The sequence below is a fragment of the Diplotaxodon limnothrissa genome, linkage group LG4, assembly GCF_057381915.1.
Source record: "Diplotaxodon limnothrissa isolate DT_005_m linkage group LG4, D_limnothrissa_male_GT1.1, whole genome shotgun sequence".
NCBI lineage: Eukaryota > Metazoa > Chordata > Actinopteri > Cichliformes > Cichlidae > Diplotaxodon > Diplotaxodon limnothrissa.
The window spans coordinates 17,338,917-17,357,982 of NC_140599.1; the positions used below are offsets into that span (position 1 = coordinate 17,338,917).

Below are 19,066 nucleotides of genomic sequence, written 5' to 3' on the forward strand. Positions count from 1 at the left end.
TTAAAAATAACTGAGGTTTAAAAAATGTGCAAAGTGATTTGTGTGCAACTATTTAGATAGTGAAAAGTAAATAAATATATTATAAGATTCTGGGTAATTCCCCAGCTGTGCATTAATAAAATAAAAAACATAGGTCTGCCTATATACGTTTCTACATACACATAAAAGAATAGTGACATACCATGCAAAGTACTATGGAGAGAAATTTTCCAGAAAAGGGTTACAAATGCCAGGGCTCTAGACTAACTTTTTGCCAGGGTTACACTGGTGCGCTTTTTTTCTTAGCTGCACCAGCACAAAAGTTTTACATGTTCACTTTTTTTTAATTGCTGTCCATACAGACAATATTTATTTGTAAACGATTAACTAACAATCTTATCAACACAAAGTTCTGTATTTAAAGCACAGTTCTACAAGAAAGGTGAGTTACTGGAAAAGTGCGTGGGCTTACAGTGCTTAAAGTGGCACTCTTTGGCAATATTGTAGACAATGTTAAACTTAATCATCATCTCGGCCTCTGACAACCTGTTTGCTGCTGCGTGCCGCTGAAAGGCACTGAGAGGGGACACTAGAGCAGTGCATTTATCGCAGCATATAATGTGTTTTCTGGATACTCTATGCTCTTTCTGCGTTCGGAGGTTGATGGCTCTGTGTCAGAGCACTGGCTATGAATTTCAAACAAATCAGGTCTTAACTTAATGAAAAAGTTATCAACTAGTGATGTGTCGGTCGCGAACGAATCGGCTCTTAGAGCCGAATCTTTGAAGTGAACGACGCGAGCCGGCTCCTTATTGGGAGCCATGTATTTTTTTTTTACTCTCTCACCCTCTCTATGACACTTGTTTTGGCTTCACTTCGCACATGAGCGAGCAGCGGGGGGAGGGGCGGTAGTTACACTGGCAGTAGCACAGGAACAGAGCAGAGAGAAAGAGAGCCAGGGACAACAACGTCACATTAGAAAGGTATAGTAATCATCCACAACTATTATCAGTTGCAGATGATAAAGGATTCAGAAAGTTTATTCATGCGGGCCCATATGACAGAGAATATGCATGTTCTTTTTGTTTTCATATTTTAATTTATATTTAATTGTGTTGTGGTTTGCAGTGTTTTGTGTTGTTTCACTTTAAATTTGCTTAAAAGGAAAAAGCTTAAAATTTAAATAGTTAAAAGTTGAAATGTGAATAGTTGTTTTTTTGTATTATATAATTTGTTTATTACATTTTATCTGGAGTGAATAAATAAAAGTATATTTACAGTGGCCCCTAGAGACAAAGCACGTACAAATACAGAAGCACGTACAAATACAGAAGCACGTACAAATACAGAAGCACGTGAAACCTCCAAAACTGTTAGGTGTGGCTGTGTGCAGGCAGGAATAGGACCCAAGGTGCAGACTCCGGAGACAGAACTTAAACCAAAACAGCTTTAATGCTGAACTCAAACATAACATAACTGGGAAAAAGGTCAAAAATAAACTAACACTGGCGGATTGACAAAACACACAGCAAAGTAAACAGTAGATCGCGACACAGACACAGAGAAACACAGGGCTTAAATACACAGAAGGAGCAATCAGGGAATGGGTAACAGGAGGGAAACACAGCTGGGGCAAATCAGGCCTAACGAGACAAGGGGAAGCAAAACCAGACACATTAACATCAGACATGGACTTTCAAAGTAAAACAGGAAACATAACACAGACTCCCAGGCAGGCACCACAGAGGGAACAGAGACGTGGGACCAGGGCAGACACAAACACTGACTGAACACGGGGATATAGGAACTAAGGATACACAGAGACGTGAACTAGACAAGGGGATACAGGTGATAGGGGAGACAGAGCAACTAAAGAAGACAGAGACATAAACCATAAGACAGAACTCAAAGAAACCAAAGACTAGAAAGTATAAATAATATAAGAAACTCAAATACCCTGGGTCAACGACCCAGGCATCCTAACAAAAACATGTACAAACTCCAAAACACAACGGAAGTGCTCCAGGATGCTATTGGCAGTGTTGAGCTTTTGTTACCTAGTGGCTGAACAAGCCAGGAAGTACCACGGACCGGATTTGGTGTGTGGTAGTAAAAGGAAAATGAACTTTTTTTATTTTTTGATTATTTGAATATATATGAGTAGTTGTGTATAAATACACAAACAATAAACATGTGCTTTCAACTGTGTAATTTAAGTGATTTGGGTAGCTCTGTTTTGGGAGTTCAGTTAATACTAGCAATGTGTTTTGCACAAACAGTTAAACAGTAAATAGTTACAGCTTCACAGAAAGAACCTTGAGAGCAAACTGCTGCTGAAGCTTAACCATCACTTCACTGAGTGAAGAAATGGCACATTTTTGCTAAATATGCAGAAATAGACGCACACCCATACAATTTATGGTAAACTGAGCTGCCTTGTATTTACATATGTTGAAATTGCCTTGTTCTAATGTTTTTTCTAAGGCTGCTGTGCCATTTGGAGCAAAAATGAATATAAAGTTTACAGCATATCTTGTCACTGGAAATGGTTTGCACTGTTTATATTTATATTATTGACTGTAGATATTGGTTAAAAAGGCTTTATGTTGTGAAAAACTGAAATTAGAATTGTTGTGCCTTATTTTGTTGATGTTTTTACACATATTCTATTTGAAAATACTAAAATGTGTATATTTTTTTATTTTTGTTTGTCTGATAGCATTTATTTAAAAAAAAAATTGGACATTAGTTACTCACTACTTGAGTAGTCTTTTCAGCAACTACTTTTTTACTCTTACTTGAGTGACTTTTTTGATGACTACTTTTCACTTTTACTTGAGTAATAATATTTTACAGTAATGCTACTCTTACTTGAGTACAATTTTTGAATACTCGACCCACCTCTGGCAGATACACAGTTTTACATCTTAACTGGCAACACGTGCTCCCGAGACATGATGGGAGACAACTAGCCGCTCCCAACATGCCGCACAGCCCCCACCTGAGTGGTTAGCTTTCCTCAGCAACCTGTGTGTCCATAACAAGGCCTATGAGGCGTTGGAGAAGGCGACACTGTCGTCAAATATGTGTTACGGGTCCCCCAGCCGTCTCCGAGACCAAGTCGGGGCCTGGGTTTGGAGCTGGGACCGTGACGGCTCCCCGGATGGGCTGATAGGGTACCAGGCGAGCACCCTGTTCCGTTGAGAAGTTAAGGGACGTGACAAATCGTCAGTATTTTATGCGTCGGGAGTGAGAACAGGTTGGTAAACCACGTATGACAGCCTGTCAAGCACGTCCAAACCACTGGCTTACACACAGTTCAGCTAAATACGTGACAAGGCAAGCGTATGTGAGCAAGTGTGTCTGTGTGTGTGTCATCTCCTGTCACACCATACATGGCGCAACCTCTTCTCAAGTTGCTCTATAGGTGCAAAAGAGCAGAAGAGCAGAAACTTGTGGTTTCTAAACGTGCAAAAGGAAGTTACAGCGAAGAGACCGCTCCCTTGCATATCCATGGTGATACTTCATGCACATGCACCTTTTATATGTATGGACGTGTGCAGGTATAGATATATGTGTATGTATGCATATGTATATTTAGTATGGACGTCTTGTGTGCATGCACATGTCTATACTTATAGATATTTGTAGACATCTATTACTTACATAGTAATAGCAGTGGTAGAATACTTTTATTTATGTCTTGCATATTTCCACAACCCTCTATCAATAATCACATTCTGTGTATGCTACCGTTGTATATAGTTTATTATCTTACTTATTTTGTATTTGTTTGTATTTTATTTGTATTTTTGTATTTATCATCTGCCATCTGTACCTGAGCTGGGGTAACGCAATTTCAGCGTTGTGGAATCAAAGTCTAGTCTAGTCTAATCTAATCTAATCTAATCTAATCTAATCTTATCTCATCTCATCTCATGTTATCTTATCTTATCTTAAGATAAAATGAGCTAAGAAAAGATGACATGAGATGAGATAAAATGAGATATCTTATCTCATCTTATCTCATCTCATGTTATCTTATCTTAAGTGAAAAGTAGTGAAAGTTCCAGTGATGTGAAGTCAAGTAATGTGGTATACAGTAAACTGAGTCAACATCAATAAAAAAGAAAGTAAAAGTAAAATTATGATAAGAAAGGTGAAAGTAGCAAGAACAGTATAAATGAGCTCTGTCTGCCCCCACTGCAGTCAGACAGTCCAGAGCCACACAGGAGAAGGTAATGACTTTCAGAATAACTTTGACATTATTCTTTGCATTTCAATGAAGTTACATTTTCTTTCTAGTCTTTCTATTCCTTTTTATACATTTGTATTTTTTTTCATAACAATGTAATTGATTATTGTTATTCAGTTACAATTGGTGGTGCTACCTAAAAATGTTTCATTTTTCAACAGCAACAGACGTGTGCAAAATACAAGAAACACAAGAACAAGGCAAAATATAAGAATAGGAATATGAGAATTATAAGAATAAATATATGTAAGAATGTATGCGCATTACTGAATATGTATACCAAATATTCTGTCCTATTCGGGTCAAATATGACCAATTTACAAATTAAAAAATTCATAAATATTGTGTTTTACATCTAATTGCCTCAAGGCCTTATGACATGCTCCACACTATGCACTTGAACATATAACAGTGATGAGCACCTCTGTCGTATTTGTAATTTTTTCACAACAGTGTAATTTATTATTGTTATTTAGTTATATTTGGTGGTGCTACCTAAAATTGCTTCCTTTCTTTCTCTCTCAACCTTTTATTTCTATTTTCTATTTTCCAGTGAAATTTTAAAGACAAAAGAAAACAATATTAGACTTTCTTTGTAGGTGAGTAATGATTTTATGAAATTACAGTGTTCCCTCGTTTATCGCAGGTGTTACGTTCTAATAATAACCCACGATAGGTGAAATCCGCGAAGTAGCGAACTTTATTTTTTACAATTATTATAGATGTTTTAAGGCTGTAAAATCCCTCAGTCCATGCTTTATACACTTTTATCAGACAGGCATCAACATTTTCACGTTTCTCTCTTGTTTAAACGCTCTCAAAGTTCAAACCTTCGTACAAAAATGACTTCAGTATCATAGAGTGAAACGAAAGATCAAACCCTGTTTTCTGGTCCAGAACATGGGAGTAGAGCAGCACAACACAGTACAATACGACACAAATGATTTTGGGCAAAGAGTGCTATGTTCTAAATGTTTCAATGCATATGTATGGATGTATTATTGTGCTATAATGTTTTACAGCAATGGGAGGACAAAAGTCTCGACCTGTAAACACTCCGAGTAAGATAATACATAACACAATAAAGTCAAACAGATCAGAAAGAATTACGTATTATCAGTCATTGCTTTCTTTAAAATGTATTTTCAGTTTTTTTGTCAATTCTGTGCATGTTTTCAGCTTTAAGTGAAGAATGGAGGAAAATGGGGTGGACGTGAGTATTTGACTCTTAATGTGCTTTTGTTGCCACGTAAACGTCTTAAATCATCTACTTGCAAAAATCGGTTGCTGTCAGCTGAATTTCCCATTCTCATTGGTGTTCATAGCATAGTCTCACCACTGTATCTGCACCACTATCAGTTTCACTTTCTTGACTTTAACTTCATAAATATTCTTCTTTGAACAGTGGCAAAACCAGTGATCTCCAGAGCATAAATAATTACCAGCCTCATAACTCTGAGCTCCAGCACCTCAGAATTCTTCTTCATGGACCCGTTGGTGCCGGCAAGTCCAGCTTCATCAACTCAGTTGATGCTCTTTTACAAGGCAGAATGGCCACAAATGCTTTGGCAGATGGAATTTCTGGAAAGAGCTTCACTAAAAAAGTATGTTTTAATCCTAGTATGGTTTAGTCAAGATCATGCATTTTGTGCAATTTGTTAAACAAAAGTCATGCAATTTGTAACAAAACTAGGGGACTGAAACTAAACGGCTATAAAGCTGCACGTAGAACCAAGCTCACTTGTTTTTCCACTAGAGCACAGTAAAGATTAGCACTTAGAGGTCTTAGGATGTGGTCTGCTCTTGCGTGACAGATGGGGTTTTTTTATTTTTTGCTTCTTGAATCTTTGTCTGAAGTTTAGTTTCACTTTACTTTTCTCCATAGTTGTTCTCACAGATATCAGCCTTATACTAAACCAGAAACCAGCTTTGTAGTCTTCAGTGATTAGGTGACCTTGTTATCAGAACCGTTAAAACCTTTTGTTTTACAGTATGAAACTTTCAAAATCCAAAAAGGAGGACCAGGAACTTTTTATCCTTTTGCCTTCACTGACATCATGGGCCTTGAGAAGGACACAGGAGTTATGCTGGAAGACATCATACTGGCCATGAAGGGGCACGTGAAGGATGGTTACACGGTATCATGAAGTTTAAGGCATTTTTGCAGACACTATTTGATGGTGTATCCAATGACACGATTTAATTATGCCTTTAAATAACACATACGGTGTATTTAAAAGTTAGATTTCCAAAAACACGTGTGTGTATATAGATATATATATATATATATATACATACATACATACACATATGTATATACATACATATGTGTATATGTGTGTGTGAAACATTTGCGTATACTTGTTTAGTTTAATTAACTTCATTGTTTTCCAGTTCAATCCTCAATCTTCATTATCCGAACATGATCATAAGTACAACAAGGAGCCCACTCTAAATGACAAAGTTCATGTTTTAGTGTCTGTGCTCGATGCCAACAAAATAAAACTCATGAGTGATGATATAATAAAACAGATGAGGACTGTCAGACTTGCAGCCAGGGACATGGGTAAGAGCCAAGCGTGGTTATAGGATAAACCCAAAATGAATTAAATAAGCTGACAAACATCACCAACTCTGATATTCTTTAATATTCTGTGTATTGACAGGAATTCCCCAAATGGCAATTCTCACCAAAATTGATGAAGCCTGTGCAGAAGTCAAAAAAAATATACGAAATGTGTATAAGAGCACCTGGTTGAAGGAACAGGTACTTTTCTAGTGGTAATTTTCAGTATTTAGCTGGAATATTTATTTATTTTTTACCAACAGTTTAATTCAAGTAAATTTTAAGTAAAATAAATGCTAACAAATGTTAAACTGTTGAAATTTAGATGGAGATAGTGAGTGTGATATCAGGTATTCCACTGTACTGCATCTTTCCTGTCAAGAACTACCACTCTGAGATCCAAACAGATGATGACATCGACACACTGATACTGGCTGCTCTGAAGCAGATGATCGACTTTGGAGAGGACTACGTTAACAAACTGCAGACCTGCTGAACCTTGTTTATTGTTGTGTTAAAATGACTTTTGGGTCTGAACAAGAATGTCAGAGTAATTCTTTGCATGCTGATTCTCATTTCCTTGGCTAAAGCATTTACCCTTAGACTAGAAACTCTTCTGGCCTTTTTTTTTTTGCTTGCATGACAAAGTTTCTGTGATTGCTTTGTAGACTTGGCTTTCAGTTTTTGTGTTTTGCTCTTGTATCTATCAACCTTTGAACAGACATGTAATTGTGTAAGAAAACTATACTGCTTTCATATTATACTAGGATGACCATATTTTGATTTCCAAAAAGAGGACACTTGGCCCAGTCATGAAGTACTTTAATAATACTGTTTGCTTAAAGGGCAAAAGAAAATAACTTGAAAACCTCTGGAATTAAATAATGGTACAGAGAAAAGGCCTCAACTGTATAAGAAAAATTACCAGCACCGGGACGGTACTGAAATTCAGGGGCGATTCTTGGATCAGAGCTTTGGGGGTGCTGAGCACCCAGAGAGCTGCCCAGCCAGGCAAGATAAACCTGTCTCTGTCAGTCCCTGCATCCTTAAATGTTGTCCCGAGTTCTCTCTGACTGTCACTTTGGTGCATTTAAACCCCTGTTCCTCCCTGTCCTCATCGTCTGTTGTCTTCGTCTCCGTTATCAGTCATCATAATTTTACCATCTCTGTGCAAGTCTGCAAATTTCTTTATTAAATCATAAGATTCTTAAATGCATCAAGTCTCTCTGTGCCTGGGTCCTCGTCACAGAACATGACATCACTGTTTTGTACATTTTAACACAATTGAATCCCCACATTTGTGAAAGAAAAGCAAAACACTTTTTGAGAAGTCTGTAACAAAACCATCAAATCTGATAAAGGTTATTTAAATTAGGGCTGGGTATCGTCACTGATTTCTAGAATCGATTTCACAAGGTCTCGAATCGATTTGATCCACGATTCGATTCAATTTGATTTGATTTGATTCGATTCGATTCAATTTGATTTGAATCTGGGAAATTTTGCCTCAGACAGTCAGAAATATTATAATTCAGATCAGTACATTAACATATTTTTGTATCTATAAAAAGGAAGCTGACACACGCAAGACTTTATCAAAGGTGTGAGCATCACAGCAGATGCCTTTGTGTCAAAGTAGCTGAAGATAAAACACAGAAAAACATGAAGGTTTTCCTGGCCTGGGATTTTATAAAAAAATATTCTATTCTATTCTAGCACATCAAAAACGAAAGAAAACCATTAATCAACATATGAACATCACCTCTGAAGTTACAGCGGTTTTATTAGAGACACAGTTAAGCTTTTTGCATTTTGCATAATTTTAAAAAGTTTAAATTTGTTCAGAAGCCTATTGAACGGCAGAAATTAGGTTTTCTTTTTGGAAGTAAGTAAAAGGGAAAAAAAACAGCGGCCGACAGCGCTGTAAACAACGGTAGACTTGTGCGTAACAAGCAAGCGAATAATGAAGAAAACAGATTTTTAGACGGGAAACTGTTGTTGAAGTACAGAGAGAGAGAGAGCTGTGCACGAAGTGTGATTTTACAGGGAGTGCAGACTTATTAGGCAAGTTGTATTTTTGAGGAATAATTTTATTATTGAACAACAACCATGTTCTCAATGAACCCAAAAAACTCATTAATATCAAAGCTGAATTTTTTTGGAAGTAGTTTTAGAAAAACCAGTCTTGAGATATTTCTTGGCCCAGTCTTGACGTTTCAGCTTGTGTGTCTTGTTCAGTGGTGGTCGTCTTTCAGCCTTTCTTACCTTGGCCATGTCTCTGAGTATTGCACACCTTGTGCTTTTGGGCACTCCAGTGATGTTGCAGCTCTGAAACATGGCCAAACTGGTGGCAAGTGGCATCTTGGCAGCTGCACGCTTGACTTTTCTCAGTTCATGGGCAGTTATTTTGCACCTTGGTTTTTCCACACGCTTCTTGCGACCCTGTTGACTATTTTGAATGAAACGCTTGATTGTTCGATGATCACGCTTCAGAAGCTTTGTAATTTTGAGACTGCTGCATCCCTCTGCAAGATATCTCACTATTTTTGACTTTTCTGAGCCTGTCAAGTCCTTCTTTTGACCCATTTTGCCAAAGGAAAGGACGTTGCCTAATAATTATGCACACCTGATATAGGGTATTGATGTCATTAGACCACACCCCTTCTCATTACAGAGATGCACATCACCTAATATGCTTAATTGGCAGTAGGCTTTCGAGCTTATACAGCTTGGAGTAAGACAACATGAAGAGGATGATGTGGACAAAATACTCAATTGCCTAATAATATTGCACTCCCTGTAATATGGAGGTGAAACACCTTCATTTTTGGATCATGATTATTATTACCTTTTTTTTTTTTTTACCAAGAACTCCCATTGATAACAGAGTGTCTTTTACAAAAGTAATCTTGCTACACTATCAACCATACAACCTAAAACATCTAAAACAAAAATGAAGCTAGAAATACAAAAAATACAAAGTCCTCAACATACGACACAAAAAACATTACTTATTATGCTTTTAAATTGAATAAATGTATTACTTCATTCTTCATTTAAATTGATTAGAAATATTTTTCTAATCTGTATATAAAAATATGTGATTCATTAATATTGTGTCACTGGTATTTGCCAGTCCCCCTGTGTTTGTCCCACAGCTTCTAAATTTCATAAAAAGTTCACCACAGTGATGGGTTAGGATCTATGTGTGCATTTTACAAGAGTCATCTAAACACTTTTCTTGATTGACTTAAGGAATTTTAAGGCAGGGATGAAAAACACATTTTAGATCATGGGGCACATATAGCTCACTTTCATCTTAACTGAAACTCCCTTTTCTATCGGTTTAAAGAAGTTAACTGCACATTTATTCCCTCCTATATAACAGATTACTAAGAAGTGCAATTTAAATTGTGCATCTCTTTCTACATGATAAAGAAATGCTAATAAATAAAATAAATCTGACAGAATGACTTTTGGGGCTTCGATAGTAAGAAATAAATGTGTAAAATTACATAAAAAGCTTAGGTAGCTCATTGCCCAGACATTAAAAAAGATGGTTTTTGTTAATTTCCAAGAAAAGTTATGTTTTCACTGGAAATTAGGGGGGGGGGGGGGGGGGGAGCCAGGTCTTTATCAGTAGAAAAAAAGCTGTAAAACCACTATCTGGGACCAAATATATTGATTTTAGGATATTTGGTGATTCTACCCTGGATGTGAGTGTGAATGTGAACAGTGGTGGATGTCTGCCTCTACGTGACTCTCCAGGATGTACCTGTATCACCTTATGAAGAAGGAGGAACGTAAGTGAATAAATGGAAATGGTTTCATTTCAAATTTCATTGCAAATATAAAGTCAACACGTAGCTTGAACGGTATGATGAGACAGTCATCTGCTGAGGGTGGTTGGTGTTTGTTTCTGGGGTTGTCATCACATTTTATAAATGTCAGAGCGCGATGAGACGGCACAGTGACTGCTAATTATTTCCAAGCAAACGTCTGTTGAAGTCTTGCTGAAGCACACTTTATTCTTAAAGATGGAGTAAAACAATAAAAAGTAGCTTACAAAATGCTGTATCTCTACAAATACATCATCAGGCATAGTGAGATTCTGTGCTTATAAGTGACACCTGCTGGAGGTAAACGGGTGGCTGGTAGCACAGACCCTGTGACGTCTCCATAAAGATCTGGACGAGGTAAGGCTTTTGCCGTCTTTCTTTAATGTATGTCTCCTCTGCCAGTGACAGAGTAAAACTTCCACCTGCTCTCTGGTGGTCAAGGTGTACAGGATGGGGTTGAAGGCACTGTTGATGGGGAGGATGAAGATGACAACCCAGCTGGAGATGGTATCCTGAGGAAGGAAACATTTCACAAGCGATTGACATTTAGAGAAATATAACTGTGCTGATGCTTTTCAGCAAACTATTCTATAAAGTAACACAGTGACCTATATTAAAAATCCATGTAAAACCTCTAAGATACTATAAGGCAGCTGTTTCACTTCTTACCAGGTATCTCCACCTCCAGCAGCGGGAGGACTTTCACCAAAAGTATAGGAATCCAGCAGAGGGCATCAGAGAACACGATGAAGAAAAACCTGCTGGTCACAGCTACATCTCTGTGCAGTCTGCTCCTCCTGTCGGTGGCATTGATGCCGGTTTTAAAGATGGAGCAGAACATACTGGAGTAGGAGAATACAATCACCAGGAAAGCCACCAGGTTCAGACCTAAAGAGATGCTAATGCTTTTCATGCTGGCTGGGACTATCAAACAGCGTTATGCAGTTCATACAGTATTAAACACAGTATATAAGCGGTTTTGAACTGAGGAAAAGTGTGCAAGCCGACAGTTCTGCTTCACAGATTTGTACTGCATAGTTTTTGTACTTTACACTTTGTATATTTTGTGATAATGAACAATTTTGCATTGTTTGGATTTTCAATTTGCAAACCTGGAAATGGTCAGTATTTTGGGGACTTCTGGTGATATTCAGGGGTTACTTTATACTTCATATAGTACCAATAGAACAAAGGATATCACTCCTTTGTTCTCCACACAAACTGTTTTCCCTACAGCTAAGATTACTAGTGGACTAAAATGAGCCACCCACACTTTACACCTACTGGAGGCATGAAGCTCGCAGCAAACAGTTATTGTGCTGATGTTAATGCCAGAGAATGGTTTTGTTGGGTTGATGTAACTTGAACATTTGTTGTTTTTTTGTGCTTTAAAAACAAAATTCTCTCACTGAAGTCTTAAAGGTTGTTCCACACTTTCTGATCCACTTAAACACCAACCTAAAGATGATAATCCAGCAGCACAAACCCAGTCTTTCTTCAAAACGGGAGGGGTTTGAGCACCCGCCCCTTTCCTGGTGGGTGCCCAAAGTGCCATTTTGTTGAGGCAATTTTTTTTCTTCTTTTCTGCTTAAAAGAAAAAAAGCATTTTTATTTTGTATATAAATAAATGTTAATGTTGTGCGACGGGATTGTGTGCTTCAATTTTACTTATAATGTGTCAAATCACTACAACAGACGGCTCAAGACGATGCCGTCCAGCATTACTGAAGTGACACTTTAACGATGCTGCATATCACAGTCTTTGTGATGAAAAACATGTTCTCTCATTAGCAGATGTAGCAGAATACATTTATCGCAATGTATGAGCTACACTTCTTGTCAAAAGAAAAAAAGAAAGAAAAAGAAAGCTGATTGTCTGCCTTGACGTTCCTTCTGCAAGCATGCACACATGCACGGTCGTCGTCGTGGGCTAGTTGAGTGGCCCCCAAGGTCTCCTGATCTGACCACCTTAGACCTTTATCTTTGGGGTCATCTGAAGGCAATTGTCTATGGTGTGAAGATACAAGATGTGCAGCACCTGAAACTACGGATACTGGATGTCTGTGCTGGCATTTCTCCTGCCGTGTTGCTATCAGTGTGTGAAGAGTGGGAGAAGAGGGTTGCATTGACAATCCAACACAATGGGCAGCACATTGAACACATTTTATAAGTGGTCAGAAACTTGTAAATAACTCGTGAAAGAATAAAGTTACGTTGAAACCAAGCACACCATTATTTTTCTTGTGACATTACCAATAAGTTTGATGTGTCACATGGCCCTCTTCCTATTGAAAAAACAAAAGTAATATCCAAGATGGCCGACTTCTAAATGGCCACCATGGTCACCACCCATCTTGAGGAGTTTGCCCCCTCACATATAGTAATTTACCACAAACAGGACTTTAATATCACCAACCATTCCCATGTTATTACGGTGTATCCATATAAATGGCCCACCCTGTACATTTGGCTGAAATATGGTAAATATTAATTCAAAAAATCAAGACATAACAAAAAACGTAGAGTTGGCTGCTCGACTTGACTGAGAAGGATGCCTTTTTTAAACCACGATCCAAAGCCCGCAAGATGAAATCACGCGTGGTTTCACAAGATTTAACGTTGCTATATTATTGACTTACTTCACCTGAACATGATATGAACAACTTAATACACCCTTTCTGCACATCATGTAGTTTTTACACTATGTAGTTACATTTAACTTTAAAACATGTGGCAATTGTGTTAAATACATGCAAGATGCTTACATAAATCCAAGAGATGGCCAGTCCCTTTTTTTCAGTGCAGTCACTTTAATTTCAAAACTGTGTAATCTGTGTATATACTGTATATTCTGTGTATTTGTTCTCTCACTCTTATTGCCTGTTTATGCCCTGTCCTTATCTTCAACGTCATGCTGCTCTGTTGTATGTTTATATTGGGGTCAGTGCATTATATATTAGTCATCTACAGAGGGTGCAAAATGCCGCAGCTCGTCTTTTAACAGGCACTCGAAAGTTTGAGCACATTTCCCCTGTTTTAGCTTCACTTCACTGGCTGCCCATTTCTTTTAGGATTCATTTTAAGATAAGATAAGATAAGATAAGATAGAACTTTATTAATCCCTCGGGTGGGTTCCTCTGGGAAATTCGACTTCCAAAAAAAGCACAGCAACGACCGAAGTTACAGTTACAGAATTGTTATATATACACACACACACACACACACACACACACACACACACACACACACACACACACACACACACACACACATATATATAAATACAGAGACAAATATAAATAAAGTATACAAAGGGGATAAATAGAATAAATAGGAATAAAAATAAAAATACAAGTGAATTGCACATTTCAAGTATTGAGTCTATTGCACTGTTGACTATTTACAAAAAGTATTGCACAAGGTATTGTACAGTGAGGTGAAGAGGCACTACAGCTTAGTTGTTCCCCCCTCCTTTGTCCTCCTGTTTCCTCTCCCCTCCAGAGAGGAGTTAAACAGTCTGATGGCGTGTGGGACAAAGGAGTTTTTAAGTCTGTTAGTTCTTGTCTTTGGGAGAAGCAACCTGTCACTGAACAGACTCTTCTGGTTGTTAATGGCCGTGTGCAGAGGATGCCTGGCATTGTCCATAATGTCCATCAGTTTCTTTAATGTCCTTTTCTCTGCCACTGTCACCAGAGTGTCCAGCTTCATGCCGACCACAGAGCTAGCCTTCCTGATCAGTTTCTCCAGCCTGGATGAGTCCTTCTTTGCTGTGCTGCTCCCCCAGCACACCACAGCATAGAAAAGTACTCCAGCAACCACCGACTGGTAAAACATCCTCAGGAGCTTCCTGCAGATGTTAAAAGACCTCAGCCTCCTGAGGAAGTACAGTCGGCTTTGGGCTTTTTTATACAGGTGCTCTGTGTTGCATGACCAGTCCAGTTTATTGTCCACCCACAGCCCGAGGTACTTGTACTTGTTGACCACCTCCACCTCCTCCCCCTCTATCTGAACCGGCAGTGGGCCTTCTCTGGACCTCCCGAAGTCCACAACCAGTTCCTTAGTCTTTGAGGTGTTGAGTTGCAGGTGGTTTGTGTGACTCCATGCGACAAAGTTCCTCACCAGACTTCTGTACTCCTCTTCCTGATCATCCCAGATACACCCCATGATGGCTGTGTCGTCTGCAAACTTCTGAATGTGGCATAATTCAGAGTTGTAGCAGAAGTCAGAGGTGTACAGGGTGAAGAGAAGAGGGGACAGCACAGTTCCCTGTGGTGCTCCTGTGCTGCTGACCACAGTGTCAGACGTGATGTCCTTCAGCCTGACGTACTGTGGTCTGTCGGTGAGGTAGTCGGAGATCCAAGCCACCAGGCAGGGGTCCACCTCCATCCTGTTCAGTTTTTCCTGAAGCATACAGGGCCGGATGGTATTAAAGGCACTGGAAAAGTCAAGAAACAGGATCCTGACCGTGCCTTTTCCCCCATCCAGGTGTGAGTGGGCTCTGTGTAGGAGGTACAGGATGGCATCCTCCACTCCGACACCCGCCTTGTATGCAAACTGTAGTGGGTCCTGGGCATGTTGTACCTGTGGTCGGAGGAGGTTGAGGAAGAGCCGCTCTAGAGTCTTCATAAGATGTGACGTCAGTGCCACCGGTCGGAAGTCATTCAGCTCATTGGGCCGGTTCTTTTTGGGGACCGGGACGATGCAGGATGTCTTCCATAGGGCGGGCACTCTCCCCAGTCGCAGACTGAGGTTGAAGACTCGTTGTAGCGGCTCCCCAAGTTCAGCAGCACACGCCTTAAGCATCCTAGGACACACCTTGTCTGGGCCTGCTGCCTTTCTGGGGCGAAGCTTCCTCAGTTGCCTCCTGACCTGATCCACTGTGACACTGGGAGATGTTTGGGAGGAGGGGAGGGGGGGAGATGTCTTGCTGCTGAGAGAGGGATTGGAGGAGGGGGGTGTCATGGTGTCAGGAAGGGGGGGAAGCGAGGGAGGCAGGAGAGTGGGGAGAGGACTCTGTAGTGAAGGTGAGGGTGAGGGTGGGGGGGTTGTGGGCTGGTCAAACCTGTTGAAGAAGTTGTTGAGTTCGTTTGCCTTCTCCACAGTCCCCCCCACTGTGCTTTTCTTGGTGTTGTGGCCTGTGATGGTTTTCACACCATTCCAGACCTCCCTCATATTGTTCCTCTCCAACTTCTGCTCCACCTTCCTCCTGTAGGTGTCCTTTGCTTCCCTCAGGCAGTGTTTCACCTCCCGCTGTGCTGCTTTCATCTCCTCCTTCACTTTGCTCCTGAAAGCCTTCTTCTTCATGTTGAGGACAGCTTTGACTTCCTGTGTTACCCACGGTTTGTTATTAGGATAACACCGTACCGTCTTAGCAGGGGCGACTGTGTCCACACAAAAGTTGAGGTAGTCTGTAAGACAGTGTGTCGCCCCCTCTATGTCCTCACCATGTGGGCTCAGGAGCACATCCCATAAAATTCTTAAAATTCATAAAATTCTTTTATTTACTTTTAAAGCTCTCCATGGCCTAGCTCCATCTTATCTCTCTGAGCTGCTACAGCCTTATACACCCACCCGCTCTCTCAGGTCAGCTGATCAGCTGCTCCTGAAGATACCCAGGACTGGGCGTAAACTTAGAGGAGATCGTGCTTTTGCTGTAGCAGCTCCCAAACTGTGGCACGAGCTTCCTTTAGAGATTAGACAGGCCAGTTCTTTATCTGTTTTTAAGTCACTCTTGAAAACCCACCTCTTTACCCTGGCCTTTGACACCACGTGAGATGTTGGTTTTTTATTTTAGTTGTTTTTAGGTGATTCGATGCTGTTTTATCTTGTTTTTGTTTTAACATAGGGCTGTTTTAATTTTATGTTTTATGTGTTTTATTTATTTATTTTGCTGTTTTCTGTTATTCTATTCTATTTGTTGACGTAGTCCTCTCCAAAGTTGATCATCTGCTTCAGAGCAGCCAGTATCAGTGTGTCGATGTCATCATCTGTTTGGATCTCAGAGTGGTAGTTCTTGACAGGAAAGATGCAGTACAGTGGAATACCTGATGTCACACTCACTATCTCCATCTAAATTTTAACAGTTTAACATTTGTTAGCATTTATTTTACTTAAAATTTACTTGAATTAAACTTATACTTAAAAATACTGAAAATTTAAAACGTTTTAAAAAATTTACCGCTAGAAAAGTACCTGTTCCTTCAACCAGATGCTCTTATACACATTTCTTATATGTTTTTTTAACTTCTGGACAGGCTTCATCAATTTTGGTGAGAATTGCCATTTGGGGAATTCCTGTCAATACACAGAATATCAGAGCTGAAGTGATGTTTGTCAGCTTATTTAATTCATTTTGGGTTTATCCTATAACCACGCTTGGCTCTTACCCATGTCCCTGGCTGCAAGTCTGACAGTCCTCATCTTTTTTATTATATCATCACTCATAAGTTTTATTTTGTTGGCATCGATCACAGACACTAAAACATGAACTTTGTCATTTAGAGTGGGCTCCTTGTTGTACTTATGATCATGTTCGGATAATGAAGATTGAGGACTGACCTGGAAAACAATCAAATCAGTTAAACAAGTATATAAAAATGTTTCACATGTATATACATGCACAGTGTAATTTCTCCCAAGGGTAACGAGGGATTGCCCCCTCCTGGTTTACATGTCCATGCCTCTGCCAGACTTTGATCCCCGTTGGAACAAATGTATCTCCTCCTCTGATTTTTAAATCTAACTTTTAAATACACCGTATGTGTTATTTAAAGGCATAATTAAATCGTGTCATTGTATACACCATTCAATAGTGTCTGCAAAAATACCTTAAACTTCATGATACCGTGTAACCATCCTTCACGTGCCCATTCATGGCCAGTATGATGTCTTCCACCATAACTCCTGTGTCCTTCTCAAGGCCCATGATGTCAGTGAAGGCAAAAGGATAAAAAGTTCCTGGTCCTCCTTTGTGGATTTTGAAAGTTTCATACTGTAAAACAAAAGGTTTTAACGGTTCTGATAACAAGGTCACCTAATCACTGAAGACTACAAAGCTGGTTTCTGGTTTAGTATAAGGCTGATATCTGTGAGAACAACTACGGAGAAAAGTAAAGTGAAACTAAACTTCAGACAAAGATTCAAGAAGCAAAAAATTAAAAAAAACCCATCTGTCACGCAAGAGCAGACCACATCCTAAGACCTCTAAGTGCTAATCTTTACTGTGCTGTAGTGGAAAAACAAGAGACCTTGGTTCTACGTGCAGCTTTATAGCTGTTTAGTTTCAGTCCACTAGTTTTGTTACAAATTGCATGACTTTTGTTTAACAAATTGCACAAAATGCATGATCTTGACTAAACCATACTAGAATTAAAACATACTGTTTTAGTGAAGCTCTTTCCAGAAATTCCATCTGCCAAAGCATTTGTGGCCATTCTGCCTTGTAAAAGAGCATCAACTGAGTTGATGAAGCTGGACTTGCCGGCACCAACGGGTCCATGAAGAAGAATTCTGAGGTGCTGGAGCTCAGAGTTATAAGGCTGGTAATTATTTATGCTCTGGAGATCACTGGTTTTGCCACTGTTCAAAGAAGAATATTTATGAAGTTAAAGTCAAGAAAGTGAAACTGATAGTGGTGCAGATACAGTGGTGAGACTATTCTATGAACACCAATGAGAATGGGAAATTCAGCTGACAGCAACTGATTTTTGCAAGTAATTAATTTACAACATTTACGTGGCAACAAAAGCCCATTCAGGATCAAACACTCACTTCCACTGTATTTTCCTCCATTCTTCACTTAAAGCTGAAAAATTGCACAGAATTGACAAAGAAAACAGAAAATATTTTTTAAGAAAGCATTTCTTAAAAATATGTAATTTTTTCTGATCTGTTTGACTTTATTGTGTTATGTTTTATCTTACTCGTTGGAGTGTTTACAGGTCGAGACTTTTGTCCTCCCATTGCTAAAAAAAAAAGAAGCACAATAGTCCATCCATACATATGCATTAAAACATTTAGAACATAACACTCTTTGCCCAAAATTTATTAGAACAATGAAAGTACCAATGCTTTCATTGCTATATTAATCAAACTGGGGAAATGCAATTCACTAATGTATTTTTATTGATTAAAAAATTAAATAACAGGAAAATGTGTTTTTGAAAAAATATATTAAATTTATTATGTTTGTAATACAGTTTTAGCATGCTAAAAATATTCCCATAGTGCCACAATGATCATCCATCCTTGATTGCATTTATGAATGCAGAAGAATGCACACTTTAGTTTTACTTTTAGTTGAAGCATTTTGCTGATCAAATAAAAAATAATCCTTACCTTAAAAACTTGTACCTAATTAACGTTTTCCTGTTGTATGTGTCTGTCGAACTAAATAGGAACGACAACTTTTGAGACCATGAAGTGGAA

The 19,066-nt window shown here is 38.9% G+C and overlaps 1 protein-coding gene and 1 pseudogene across 1 annotated transcript; one reads left to right on the forward strand and one right to left on the reverse strand.

The window, feature by feature from the left end:
- The first annotated feature begins 5,258 nt into the window (after nucleotides 1-5,258).
- LOC146633549 (interferon-induced protein 44-like) lies at nucleotides 5,259-7,296 on the forward strand. The gene is made up of 7 exons (XM_085352328.1): nucleotides 5,259-5,295; nucleotides 5,414-5,447; nucleotides 5,640-5,838; nucleotides 6,226-6,372; nucleotides 6,629-6,800; nucleotides 6,901-7,001; nucleotides 7,126-7,296. The coding sequence occupies exons 1-7, from the start codon at nucleotides 5,259-5,261 to the stop codon at nucleotides 7,294-7,296; spliced, it is 861 nt and encodes a 286-aa protein (XP_085208454.1).
- A 9,253-nt stretch (nucleotides 7,297-16,549) lies between these two features.
- On the reverse strand, nucleotides 16,550-18,601 carry LOC146633550 (interferon-induced protein 44-like; annotated as a pseudogene).
- Between the last annotated feature and the right edge of the window lie 465 nt (nucleotides 18,602-19,066).

What these genes read in the sequence shown, in the direction of transcription:
- LOC146633549 (XM_085352328.1), top strand. Translation starts at nt 5,259, where the DNA reads ATGGGAGGACAAAAGTCTCGACCTGTAAACACTCCGA. An exon ending in TGGAGGAAAATGGGGTGGAC is followed by an intron (nt 5,448 to 5,639) that starts GTGAGTATTTGA and finishes TTCTTTGAACAG; the next exon opens with TGGCAAAACCAGTGATCTCC. An exon ending in ACGTGAAGGATGGTTACACG is followed by an intron (nt 6,373 to 6,628) that starts GTATCATGAAGT and finishes ATTGTTTTCCAG; the next exon opens with TTCAATCCTCAATCTTCATT.